The sequence below is a fragment of the Primulina tabacum genome, chromosome 1 (assembly GCF_025594145.1).
Source record: "Primulina tabacum isolate GXHZ01 chromosome 1, ASM2559414v2, whole genome shotgun sequence".
NCBI classification, from domain to species: Eukaryota; Viridiplantae; Streptophyta; class Magnoliopsida; order Lamiales; family Gesneriaceae; genus Primulina; species Primulina tabacum.
In genome coordinates, this window is record NC_134550.1 from 8,224,707 (window position 1) to 8,238,397 (window position 13,691).

Consider the following 13,691-nt stretch of genomic DNA (forward strand, 5'->3'; position numbering starts at 1 on the left):
AAAAAAATATTTTGGGACTAACAAAAATTTCGGCATGACCTCCCCGTACGTAGGATATCCCAAAAATTTCTAAACAATACAAACAACATTTGCAGAGCCGGCAAGGCTCGATCATACAACTTGCATTTTATTGCATTTTACTTGATTTTATTTCATGTTAATTATATTTGTCGTAATTTTACTGGTTCGTCGTACTGCCCCTCTTTCATTTTTATGTTGTAGTTGTTTTTTTATGTCATAGTAGGTTATCCGGGAAGATTTGACGTGTCTGGTGCAGCGTCAGGTAGTGACACGTGCCCCATAGTTTTGTGTGTGTATTATATCATCGAGTCATACATTTGCCAGGGGATGCCCATCTTTTTTGTATTTTTACTTTTACGATGTTTTGGATTGATAATTGTGTGATCGAGCCTTGTTGGCTCTATATGTGATAATCTTGGCCAGTGCGGCTGTAAATTTGTGAATTTGTGTTATGACTTTATTTCAGGTATATAAATGTTGTTTAAAAATTTTTGGGATGTCATACTTACTGTGAGGTCATACTGAAATTTATGTTGGCCCAAAAGAATTTTTTTTAATCATTTTCTCTGTTTACACTAATGAATCACTGTTGTTTGAATATTAAACACTAATCAGGAGTACAGGCCCCCACACTAGAGATGTCAATGAGTTGAGTTTGAATAGGATTATGTATCCTCCGTTCTCATATTTATTTATTATTTTCACGTTCATCCCCGGATATTCAATTTTATCATCATCCTCATACTCATCGTAGGATTGAATATACATACCCTATCCAAATATCATAATACCGCATATATTATATTTTCTCAAATTTGAATTATTTCGGGTAAGTTATGGATATTTATAAATTATTGAGAAAAAAATATGGAAATTATCAAATTAAATATTATAGAAAAAATATAACAAAATATTATAAACAATTTATCCTAACATCATTATATAACAAAAATAGCATCAACTCTATACCGATAATTTTATGTATTTTATTCGACTAATATGATTCAAGGAAGTTATTTCTTATCGAATCATCGGTACAGGAGGTAAAAAAAATTATTTGGCTTGTGATACCTTTGTCCCACATTGATTGAAATAAAAGTTTAAAATGCTTTACAAAGGCTTACAATAGATATCTAGCTATAACAACTTGAGTTAACTATTTTGGTAAAGAGAAGACATATACAAACTAGTTTCTATAGGGGTCTATTGTACAGTCGCACAGACGCGAGCATGGACTCTAGGCGTTACAGAATGATATCAGAGACGATCATCAGCAGGAACACCGGGTAATAAGTGCTATACAAGACAAAATGTTATGTAGGTTGTATCTACCTCTTGAACCTGCGTGGAAAAGTGCTACATCATAGGAGCCAACTTTTGAAACTGTACGAGCCATCCTTAGATTTTCAGTACTTGTAGATCGAGGGGTAGTGTGTGACGATGACATTGTGTTCTGAATGAGGAATAATTGTGATATCATTGTCTCACGTTGATTGAAAATGAAAGTTTAAAATGTTTTATAAGGGCTTACAATATACTTTATACCAACTTGGGTTGACATTTTCATAAAACTTTACGGATACGAAGTAATTTTTATAAAGACTTATTGTACAGTCGCATAGGCACGGGCATGACCCCGAGGCTTGACATGGGTGACCTAAAAATTAGATAAATAAAACATTATGTCTCATCTCACCTTCTTTAAATACACCAAATGATACAATGGTATTCATCCATCTGGATAATTTGAACATTTTCATACTTACTGTGAGGTCATGCTGAAATTTATGTTGGCCCAAAAGAATTTTTTTTAATCATTTTCTCTGTTTACACTAATGAACCACTGTTGTTTGAATATTAAACACTAATCAGGAGTACAGGCCTCCACACTAGAGATGTCAATGAGTTGAGTTTGAATAGGATTATGTATCCTCCGTTCTCATCTTTATTTATTATTTTCATGTTCATCCCCGGATATTCAATTTTATCATCATCCTCATACTCATCGTAGGATTGAATATACATACCCTATCCAAATATCATAATAACGCATATATTATATTTTCTCAAATTTGAATTATTTCGGGTAAGTTATGGATATTTATAAATTATTGAGAAAAAAATATGGAAATTATCAAATTAAACATTATAGAAAAAATATAACAAAATATTATAAACAATTTATCCTAACATCATTATATAACAAAAATAGCATCAACTCTATACTGATAATTTTATGTATTTTATTCGACTAATATGATTCAAGGAAGTTATTTCCTATCGAATCATCGGTACGGGAGGTAAAAAAAATTATTTGGCTTGTGATACCTTTGTCCCACATTGATTGAAATAAAAGTTTAAAATGCTTTACAAAGGCTTACAATAGATATCTAGCTATAACAACTTGAGTTAACTATTTTGGTAAAAAGAAGACATATACAAACTAGTTTCTATAGGGGTCTATTGTACAGTCGCACAGACGCGAGCATGGACTCTAGGCGTTACAGAATGATATCAGAGACGATCATCAGCAGGAACACCGGGTAATAAGTGCTATACAAGACAAAATGTTATGTAGGTTGTATCTACCTCTTGAACCTGCGTGGAAAAGTGCTACATCATAGGAGCCAACTCTTGAAACTGTACGAGCCATCCTTAGATTTTCAGTACTTGTAGATCGAGGGGTAGTGTGTGACGATGACATTGTGTTCTGAATGAGGAATAATTGTGATATCATTGTCTCACGTTGATTGAAAATGAAAGTTTAAAATGTTTTATAAGGGCTTACAATATACTCTAAACCAACTTGGGTTGACATTTTCATAAAACTTTATGGATACGAAGTAATTTTTATAAAGACTTATTCTACAGTCGCATAGGCACGGGCATGACCCCGAGGCTTGACATGGGTGACCTAAAAATTAGATAAATAAAACATTATGTCTCATCTCACCTTCTTTAAATACACCAAATGATACAATGGTATTCATCCATCTGGATAATTTGAACGTTTTCATACTTACTGTGAGGTCATGCTGAAATTTATGTTGGCCCAAAAGAATTTTTTTTAATCATTTTCTCTGTTTACACTAATGAATCACTGTTGTTTGAATATTAAACACTAATCAGGAGTACAGGCCTCCACACTAGAGATGTCAATGAGTTGAGTTTGAATAGGATTATGTATCCTCCGTTCTCATCTTTATTTATTATTTTCATGTTCATCCCCGGATATTCAATTTTATCATCATCCTCATACTCATCGTAGGATTGAATATACATACCCTATCCAAATATCATAATACCGCATATATTATATTTTCTCAAATTTGAATTATTTCGGGTAAGTTATGGATATTTATAAATTATTGAGAAAAAAATATGGAAATTATCAAATTAAACATTATAGAAAAAATATAACAAAATATTATAAACAATTTATCCTAACATCATTATATAACAAAAATAGCATCAACTCTATACTGATAATTTTATGTATTTTATTCGACTAATATGATTCAAGGAAGTTATTTCCTATCGAATCATCGGTACGGGAGGTAAAAAAAATTATTTGGCTTGTGATACCTTTGTCCCACATTGATTGAAATAAAAGTTTAAAATGCTTTACAAAGGCTTACAATAGATATCTAGCTATAACAACTTGAGTTAACTATTTTGGTAAAGAGAAGACATATACAAACTAGTTTCTATAGGGGTCTATTGTACAGTCGCACAGACGCGAGCATGGACTCTAGGCGTTACAGAATGATATCAGAGACGATCATCAGCAGAAACACCGGGTAATAAGTGCTATACAAGACAAAATGTTATGTAGGTTGTATCTACCTCTTGAACCTGCGTGGAAAAGTGCTACATCATAGGAGCCAACTCTTGAAACTGTACGAGCCATCCTTAGATTTTCAGTACTTGTAGATCGAGGGGTAGTGTGTGACGATGACATTGTGTTCTGAATGAGGAATAATTGTGATATCATTGTCTCACGTTGATTGAAAATGAAAGTTTAAAATGTTTTATAAGGGCTTACAATATACTCTATACCAACTTGGGTTGACATTTTCATAAAACTTTACGGATACGAAGTAATTTTAAATTAATATCATGTCAGCACTCGGTTGACAAATGATTAAAATAAAATAAATCACAAATTAATGAAGCTAGGCCATAATTGGCTCACAACATAACAAAATTCAAAAACTTGAGATTTATATATCAAAATTGTAATTTTCCTATTTAAACTATATTCCACATGATTTGATCGGTTTCTTCCCTTTTAATAAATTTTTTTTGACCTTAATATTTGAAAGTTGAAATATATATAATAGTTGACCAATATAGACCTATAGATTCTACCAGCTATAGATACAAAAATAGGGGTATATTTGCAAATTCGTTATCATAATTATTCATAAATCTGCTGAGGGGACCATGCCTGCAGTGCGTGTGTGTGAAGTGTTTGCAGTACCCGTTTATGTGAAAAATTTTCAAATTCTTTTTAAAAAAAAAAAATCAGAATTTTGAATCAGTGTTTTTGGCCAACAAATTAATATCCCATTCTTCTAAGTAATCCAGTTTCACAAATCCATTTCTCCACGGGAAAGATTATATATTTTCAGTTTTTTCCATCCATTTTCTCTCGAGTTTCTTGCATTTTCTTCTCTATACTTCCACATGATCAGCTGCGCATTCTCATTCAAGAAAATCCATCGCAGCTCCTTCTGGATCTGCATCTCAAAAAGGTATAATCTTTTGCTCCCAGTAAATGTTTTCGCCTTCTGTTTTCCACTCCAAGAACATGATTTTTCTTTGTGATCATGCATGGATATGCTTGTAAATCATTATACATATTAGGGTTCTTGTAAATATCCATTTTATCAGAAACCCCCATGGCTCTTCTGCAAAGAAAAATGGATTCTTGGGCACTAAACAGCAGTTCGCGCACGGTAGAACTTCGTTTGAATCATCTGCTCCGGTTGAATTTTTCTACATTTTTGGAAAATGGGTTCAGTCTATTTCTTCGATCCTTCATCTTAATTAAAAAAAAAAGAGCCCAAAATTTGCTTCGAACTTCAGATTTCACAGAACTTTACAGCCTTATTTCTTGCTGTTCATATGCAAATGCATGGAGTCTGTCACTGTTTATGGTGCTTATATTCAGGTTGTTTGTCTGCTTTGATTTCTATATCTGTGACATAACCTTTCTGATACCCAGCCGCAATATTAATTTCTCTACTATATATGGAAATAATCGTATTTTCAGATTTTTCAGACAATCTCAACCCTTTTCGAAAACCCTAAACCAGCTCCAATCTTTTTTCTCCTTTCTTTATTCATTATTTGCCAAAACTTAATTTTGTGTAGTAAAAAGATCAGATTTTGTGGAAAAATTCATTGTGTTTATTCATCCATGTTTGTATGCAGATTAAGGTGATGGAAACCTATTACAGAAAACGATCCAGAAAAGCCCTTCAAATCAACCCTGTAACTGTAAGCTGTTTCTCTCTCCTCTCTCTCCCCAACCTGTCAACTCACGCATGGTTTCGCATCAAAAATTCCATTTCTTCTGTTATTTTTGTCCCACACAACCGTATCAATCTCTCACGCGCTTTCACTCACCATGAGTTCCAATCCAGATGCATGTGTAGTGCGTGATTTTCATCATTGTTGAAAAAACCCAAATCTTTAAATCCGTTATGATGTTTGCGAAAGGAACAGCACGATTGAGAGGGACTTGAAAATTTTTCAAAAACCCTTTTGGATCTAATATTTTGCCAAACGTGTGTGCATGTTTTCTGTGATCGCAGCACACGCACACATGTCTAAGTATATATATATATTTGCATAATATAATATATGAGAGGAAGAAACAGTTTATTTGCGTAGAAAAGACAAAATTTCACTGTGATTTTCGCAGGAGATGGAGCCACTGGCAGAACAAGGTGGTGGAAACGACGCTGGAAAGTCTCTTTGTTTTGGCCGACACAACCTCGTACCACCGCCACCAACATCCCACCACTGCAGTCTCTTGCTTAAAGGTAGACGTACTGTTTAAAGTGTTTATACATGATTGTTTTCAGCTTGTATTTACACGAACTTAAAAGTATTCATAATATTTGTTTAAAGAAATCAAATTAATCAAGAAGTTTGGGATTCGGAATCGAGTTTTGTGAGGAAAAAAATGCATTCTAAACCTTATCTTTTAGTAGGAGATGAGAAGGATAAAGACGACATGCAAAAGCATATTCAAGTCGGCGCACTTTACGAGATTGATCATATTCATTTACCCCCAAGAACTCCGGTCCAGCTCAGATCCGTACGTGTAGCAATGGTAAGAAAATTTCATCAATAAAAACCCCGGATATTTTTTTATTTTTGTTTTCTGGAATTTTGAATAGTTCTTATTTCATGGTGTTGGGTTAGGTATGTGAGAAGACAAAGCTTAATGTGGCAGTAAGGTTCCCAAGTATGGAGTCATTGACCGCATTTTTCAGCTATACCAAAAGGGAAACGCACCCTGCATTGGATGAGAAATTTGTAATGGGATTGGCTCTTTCTGAAAAGGTGCTTTTTCGATTAGTTTCTGCGGAAAAATTTGCTGAAAAGAGGTGTTCTGAGAATTTCTGGTTGATTAGTTCTTCGGTGGGATCGTTTAGAGATAAACAGGAGGGATATTGCTTGTCTGAGTTGAAAGGTAATGGGATGGTAAGGTGGGGGATTAGGAGGCAAGTGAAGTATTTGGGAAGGCATAAAAGTGATGAAAACGATGATAACGGTGGGAAAATTGATGCTCAGAACTCTTCTTCAAGCTTTGTGACTGGATTTGAGGAAATAGGGATGAAATTAAGGGGTGTTGGTGATAAGAGGAAGTTCCCAGGAGGAGAGGAGGGACATGAAGAGAGTGATACGGATGTGATTGAAGTCGAAGAAAAAATAAAAGAAGAAGAAGATCAAGATATGGGAGAAGAAGAAGATATTGAAGAGAATATTGAGGAAGGTGATGAGGATGATGAAGAGGATAATATTGAGGAAGGTGATGAGGAGGATGAGGAGGAAAAGATTCCCGAAGCCGAGTGGAATTTGAAAAGAAAGAGGTATTCCACAAGAAACATTAGTACGAAGAAACGAAAGAAAGAAATGACCAAGACCAAAAATTGGAAGCAGGTTGACCAGAAGAAGAATCGGTTTAAGAGAAACAAGAATGGGATCAAATTTAAAGAAGCCCGTGTTCTTCAAAATCCTAAAGATCGTTGGTCTGCAGAGAGGTAAGTTCTGTGAACTCGGTTTGTGATTGATATTGACTAGTGTATTGAAAGTGTGTGAAATGTTTAGATACAAACTTGCGGAGCAGAATCTTTTGGAGGTGATGAAAGTGAAAGGAGCAATGGCCGAGAATCCTATTCTTCGGCCTCAACTGAGGACCGAAGCAAGGAAGAGGATCGGTGACACAGGGCTCTTGGATCATCTCTTAAAGCACATGGCAGGGAAGCTTGCACCTGGTGGAAAAGAAAGATTTCGGAGGCGACACAATGCCGATGGAGCAATGGAGTACTGGTTGGAAAGTGCTGATCTTGTTAATGTAAGGAGGGATGCTGGGATCACTGACCCTTATTGGGTTCCACCACCTGGTTGGAAGCCTGGTGATTCCCCAACCCAGGATCCCATTTGTGCAAATGAGATCAAGCTTTTGAAAGACAATATTTCGAACATAAAACGGTAAGGAAATATGTATTGTGAACTACATATGCATTTGTTGTCAATAAACGAACTATTATTTTTCGGACATCCTCCCTTGGTTAGTTTAAGGTAATTGCTAACTTTTATGTTGTTTTGTGAACAGAGATCATTTAAAATTAGTGGCAACAAACAAGCAATTAGAGGAAGAAATCGTGAAGTTAAAGAGGTGATGCTAGTTAAACTTACTTACCAAACAAAGCTCATCCTTTTTTGGACATTGAAATTTATTTATTGTTTACAGAGAACTGGATGAACTTTCTTGTAAAAGAAAGCTAGAAGAGAATCAATCAGTGGCATTAATATCAAATGGTTCTGGGAATAAAAGTGATCAAAAGCTGGATCAACTTGCTGTTAAACTGGTACCACCAAAATGTGATCTAGCCAAGTCACCTCTTTCAATGGTAGTTAAGATTTAGTTTCCATTAATTTTAGAAATTTTAAAGTTATTAGATCATGTCTTAAATGTTCATTATGAGATGTGCTTTTCAGGAAACGTTCGAAGAACAACTCATGGCCATCTCTTATTTTGTGAAAGAAATGAAGGTATTAAATACTTAGCAATTCATTTATACCGCCTGTGAACCAATTATTGCTTTAAATGACTGCAAGTTATTAATGCTTTGAACTGAATAGCTTGCTTCCATTTGTTGTTGTGTAGCATTCCGCAAGTTTATGATTCCAAAAAAACAACATTTCCTTTTTATAACTACATTTACACAGCATTTACCTAGCAATATATGAATGTATGAGTAAATTAATTTCTTTCGTAATATTAATTATGTAAGCTAGTTATTATACTTTAATTTAGAAGCCTAAATAGTTATCTCACATAAATAATAGGTGAATTACATAGTTCAATTCTGTGTATTGCAAAAATACTGCAAAAGACTTGTATTTCAATCTTGGGAGTCGCATACCCCAGCTTTCCCATTTAAAACTTGTATGCCTACCTATATATATATGCATTAAATGCAACCATTTATTGCATTTATAACCCTTTGACTTGTAACTTTATCATTGCATGATTATGGAAATTTTCAATCAGAAAAAATTTGGAAAGCTGATGACACCAAATGAGGAAGAAAGAGAGAGGACAGACTTCCCATTAATGGCTCCAACAGATCAGTTTAAATCTGAAAAAGATAAGACAAAGAACAAGCAACCTCAAGCACAAGAAATATCAACGGTGGGAGACGAAATATCAGATTTTGGAGAGAAACCAGCCTTCAGATCATCACCATCGGCTGACCAAAAGGCAGCAAAGATACAAAGGCTGAAGAGTGGGTTCAGAATCTGCAAGCCTCAGGGGACTTTTCTTTGGCCAAATATGGTAAAGAATTACTCCACTCCTTGTGCTAACATGTCCCCTCAGCCCGATCAGGTTCTTGTCCAGGTTGAAGTCCCAACCCCACCTTCAGTTTCATCCTCCACCGCCTCTGCTCCGCCGCAGCTTCCCTATCAGCACCTCCTCCACCCATCACCGCCGGTGAAGCCATTTGCGGAGAGAGGTGCAGTTGCAGTTTCACTTCCCACTGTACCTGAAGGCACAAATATTGAGAATGTTGGTGCCAATATTTTTTCCACAGCTACTGTGATCAATCCAAAGAAAGTCCCCAATAGTCCTAACCATGTCATTCCTCTTGTAAGTGAATCTAATTTTTTTCACCTTTCCTTAAACCTTATATCATATGAATTGATGATAAATTTTACAAAAATGAAATCTTGAAATTGGGATTTGTATATAATATAATATTATGTGCTGCAGATGTCAACTGTTGCAAATATAAAGGTGTGGGAGGGTTGTGTGTACGAGGCAAGAAACGCAATGGAATTTGTTAATCAAAGGCAACAGAATGCATGCTGTTCTTCCTCAGCCTCAAGTTTGGCTTCTGAAGTTGGAAACTGGTTGGCACTTTCAGCTCCCAAATCTGGATCTGATGAATCCACCTAACCATGCATGGTTAATGATTTTAATTTCATTTCATCATATCATGGAACTTAATATATCATTTTGCACTTGGTTTATGTTTTTTGTCGATTGAATTTTTGGCTTATTTTCTTGAGGAGAGATTAGCCTAACTTGTGATTCCGATGATATATGAATCTGTCTCGTTGGGTGTGATCTCTAGATTTAGAACCTAGCTTTTACTTCACATTAGGCTTGTATGGTTCATATGTCTTGGAAGAAATACTTAAAATAGTTTCCACTTTGATATTATTATTGCAATTTAATATATATATATATATATATATATATATATATATGTATGTCCATGCTTTGATTCTATTATTACAGATAATTAAATTTGGCGGCGTGGATTTTTGGAAAAAAAAAATGTAAAATTATAGATATATGATTGCCAATCACGGATCTATGAATCATCCAATTGATTGATTATATTTACATAATAATATAAAATTAATAATCGAATTCATCCAAACATGATTCTGAAATTTTGTTAGGAAGGTAATATTCAAACAATTTTTTCTGAAAAAAAGTAGTAAGAAAATGAAACTAATCTTCACATATCAAATGATTTCACGACTGCGTGATCGGGTCCGCACCGACGAAGCGTGCTGCGAAACGAATGAACGTGAACCTTTGCTCTGCCAAAGTCATGCTCACACAGTTCTTGAATCTTCGCATTCGTCCCGTCCAGAAGATCGTAGCTGTAAAACTTTTTATCCGTAGCGAGAAACAAAGTAGTTCCATTCAAGATGTTGTAGCCGGTGATCTCCATTGTTGTATCAAAATTGCTCGACCCCATTGCTTTGATCCTCATATGAAAGACCCTTTTCCAATATGAAGTACCCGAGTCTACACGGGTACACAAAGCCCAAATGGTGAACATGTTCCTCCAGAACCTGACCAGGCAGATCGTGCTGCTGCCATTGCTATGGCGCGGCCTGCCCCACTCGAAGATGGCAAGGTCCGAATCCCACGATCTCTTCCTCGCATTCTTCGGTATCTTCAAGAATTTGGAGGTGCGATCTTTGATGTCGTAAGCCACGATATATGGCCAGAAGAATTGACTCCCTTTCGCAAAGTATTGTCCACTATCTGATACAAAGTAGAGAACTCCTTCAAGTTGGACAGTGAGAGCAAACAGTATATTTCTTCCGCCGAAGTCCACTCCTGCCAAATCTTTCCACATCTTCTCGCTTGGGGAGAAGACCTTGAATCGGGATTTCCCGCACCACTCGGAAGGTGGGACTACCGATAACAACGTGTAATCGTCCACACTTCCACGTTCCTCCTCAGCGAGAACGATGTCGAACCTTCCTCCATCTGTAGGCACAGGTACTTGCATGTAGGATCTTGTTGCTGGATTGAATAGAAACAAGGGTCCTTCTTCATATTTTCTGCTACAAATCAAGCCATTGGAGGAGGCCCATATCTTCCCAAATACACTCAAAAATTCGTCACCTTTGCATGGCAAGAGACTAGTACTCTGACTTACTCCGCTATAATTCACATGAAGTTGCAGCGTTTCATTATAGCCATAACTCTGCACGAAGAAATCGGAGTCGCCCAGGAATCGCATGTTTCTGGACTGTTTTCGGACGAAAAAATCATCAGACAGTAGCTTATCGACTGATCCTGACACGAGAGAAAATTTACGCAGACTCTTTCCTGATAACCATGAAAAGATTTCCATCAAAATGTCTTCGTTGAAATTAGCCATTGGAATTCTGGTAAGGCTGTATTTCAGGAACTTTCTTTCTTGAAACTGGGATTTACGTGATGTGATTAAATTTTTGTGAGTTCATATTTCTATTTGGTATGAATATATGCATATATATAGAGATCAGAAAGAGTCCTCTTCGGAATTGATCTCAAATTCTTATCGGTTTGGTATTAGAATTCTACGAGATATCAGATTATCTACATATATCCTATTTTTGGTATGTATATGATACTTAATATTACCTTTTATAATATTAAGTGAAAATAATAAAAAGAATTTATTATTTTTTATTTAATATCAGATATATCTTTAATGTAAGTTCACACTTGATATTGCAAATATATATATATTATATGTCTCACACAAATCTATGTGAATCTTATACAGATTTTATCTAATTAAGTTTAAAATATTCGTATCAATCATTTTTTGAGGGTATCTGTTATCTTTGATATCTCATATGAGGCGAATAAACTAGCTGATAAAATTGCAAATTTTGCTTCTTCTGTCTCCTTATTTTTTGTCTGGATGAACGGCGAATTTTCATCTTTGTTAATCGATTTTGTAATGAATGATATTGCTTTATAAATTTACAGCTTTTCTTTCAAAAAAAGATGTCCATATCATCACTCATCTAAAAATAATTACAACAATCCAAAATCTTATAAAATTAAATCGATATAATATTTAATTTAATTCTATAATTAATCTACTTTTTTAGATATATTTTCATCGTGTAGCAAGGAACACTAATGTTGATTATTTTCTGCACAATTTAATCATCTTTCTTTGTTTATTAATTTGAAGTTCTTTATTAGATTCTTTCCTTTTACATATTTTACCGTATTAATCAAAGATTTTTTCTATATGGTAATTTACTAATAATATCTGAATATGAATAGTATATGCTACATACTCGTCGGACTAAATTTTTGGCACTAACTAACTATATTTTTTTTAAGATTAGGCCTCTTGTGAGACGGTCTCACGAATCTTTATCTGTGAGGCCGGTCAACTCTACCGATATTCACAATAAATAGTAATACTCTTAGCATAAAAAATAATATTTTTTCAAGGATGACCCAAATAAGATACATGTCTCACAAAATACGATCCGTGAGATTGTGTCACACAAGTTTTTGTCTTTTTTATTTACTATGAATATTTCTTTTAAGTTTTAATAATACCGAAGAGCAAAATTATTATTTTAAATCAATAAAATTTCATTATCCCAACTTGGATATATGCAAAAACCCTGGAAAACTTAGATAAAACCCAATTTGAAAAAACAGAAAAACAAATAATATCTATAGATAATTTTTTAACATTGGGAATATTTTAACATTGTATCTATGGGAGAATGTGTAAAATAATCTTGAATACACGAAGAGTAATTTTCCTAAATAAATAATTGATCAAGGTTAAAAAAAAATATCCCCATATCTACGTATGGTGTATATAATACTTGAATTTACACTATATTTATACTATATGAACCATAATAAAACTTGATAGTGTTTTGATGTAATTTTTTAAATTTTCAAAATATTTTATTTTAGTCCCCCTCTTTCTATTTCCTTCAAGAAAAATTAAATTTATATAAAAAACTTATTAAAAATCAGAAAATCTTAAATTTTATTTTGAATTTTTCAATTTTAATTTCAACTTTTTCTAACAAAAGTAGTATAAAAAAAATCAATTGAGCACGCAACACATGCACACAAAAAGAATATATAAAATTTGATTTGAAATGAAGCAAAAAATTATATCATAAGATATTTCAAATTTTTCGTACTAATTTTGAACCAAATAGATACAGTAGATTTCACATAGATTTGAAATCAAATTCACTCAAATCTTCGATAAAAACTCAACCTTAAACTAAATCAACATATATTAATTAGTGTTGCTGCTTTAAAAATTTATTGTTTATATTTGTCTGAAAAAACACTAGTTTTAAAACCCAAAATGTAATATTTTATTGTAGGTATGTCTCTTATGAGATGATCTCAAGGATCAATCCTATCGATATTCATAATAAAAAAATAATACTCTTAACATAAAAAATAATATTTTTTTCATGAATGATCCAAATAAAAGATCTATCTCATAAAATACAATTCATGAGACCGTCTCACACAAGTCTTTACCTTTATTTGTAACCACATAAGTACTTTACGAATTGTATAAATATATGTGTATATATATGTATGTATATATATATTATCA

At 33.9% G+C, this 13,691-nt stretch overlaps 2 protein-coding genes across 2 annotated transcripts in view; both read left to right on the forward strand.

Moving 5' to 3' along the window:
* The window catches only part of LOC142539388 (large ribosomal subunit protein eL15-like), an 88,415-nt gene that overhangs the window by 48,333 nt on the left and 26,391 nt on the right, over positions 1–13,691 (forward strand). The gene's annotated exons all lie outside the window — the stretch shown is intronic.
* On the forward strand, positions 5,162–9,724 carry LOC142520774 (protein DYAD-like). Its single transcript, XM_075623900.1, has 11 exons — positions 5,162–5,197; positions 5,461–5,526; positions 5,954–6,074; positions 6,246–6,367; positions 6,460–7,301; positions 7,369–7,752; positions 7,877–7,939; positions 8,015–8,174; positions 8,263–8,316; positions 8,819–9,415; positions 9,539–9,724. The coding sequence occupies exons 1-11, from the start codon at positions 5,162–5,164 to the stop codon at positions 9,722–9,724; spliced, it is 2,631 nt and encodes an 876-aa protein (XP_075480015.1).

Coding starts and splice junctions, on each gene's coding strand:
- LOC142520774 (XM_075623900.1), top strand. CDS start 5,162: ATGGAGTCTGTCACTGTTTATGGTGCTTATATTCAG. Junction 6,075..6,245: donor CTGCAGTCTCTTGCTTAAAG/GTAGACGTACTG, acceptor ATCTTTTAGTAG/GAGATGAGAAGGATAAAGAC. Junction 7,753..7,876: donor AATATTTCGAACATAAAACG/GTAAGGAAATAT, acceptor TTTTGTGAACAG/AGATCATTTAAAATTAGTGG.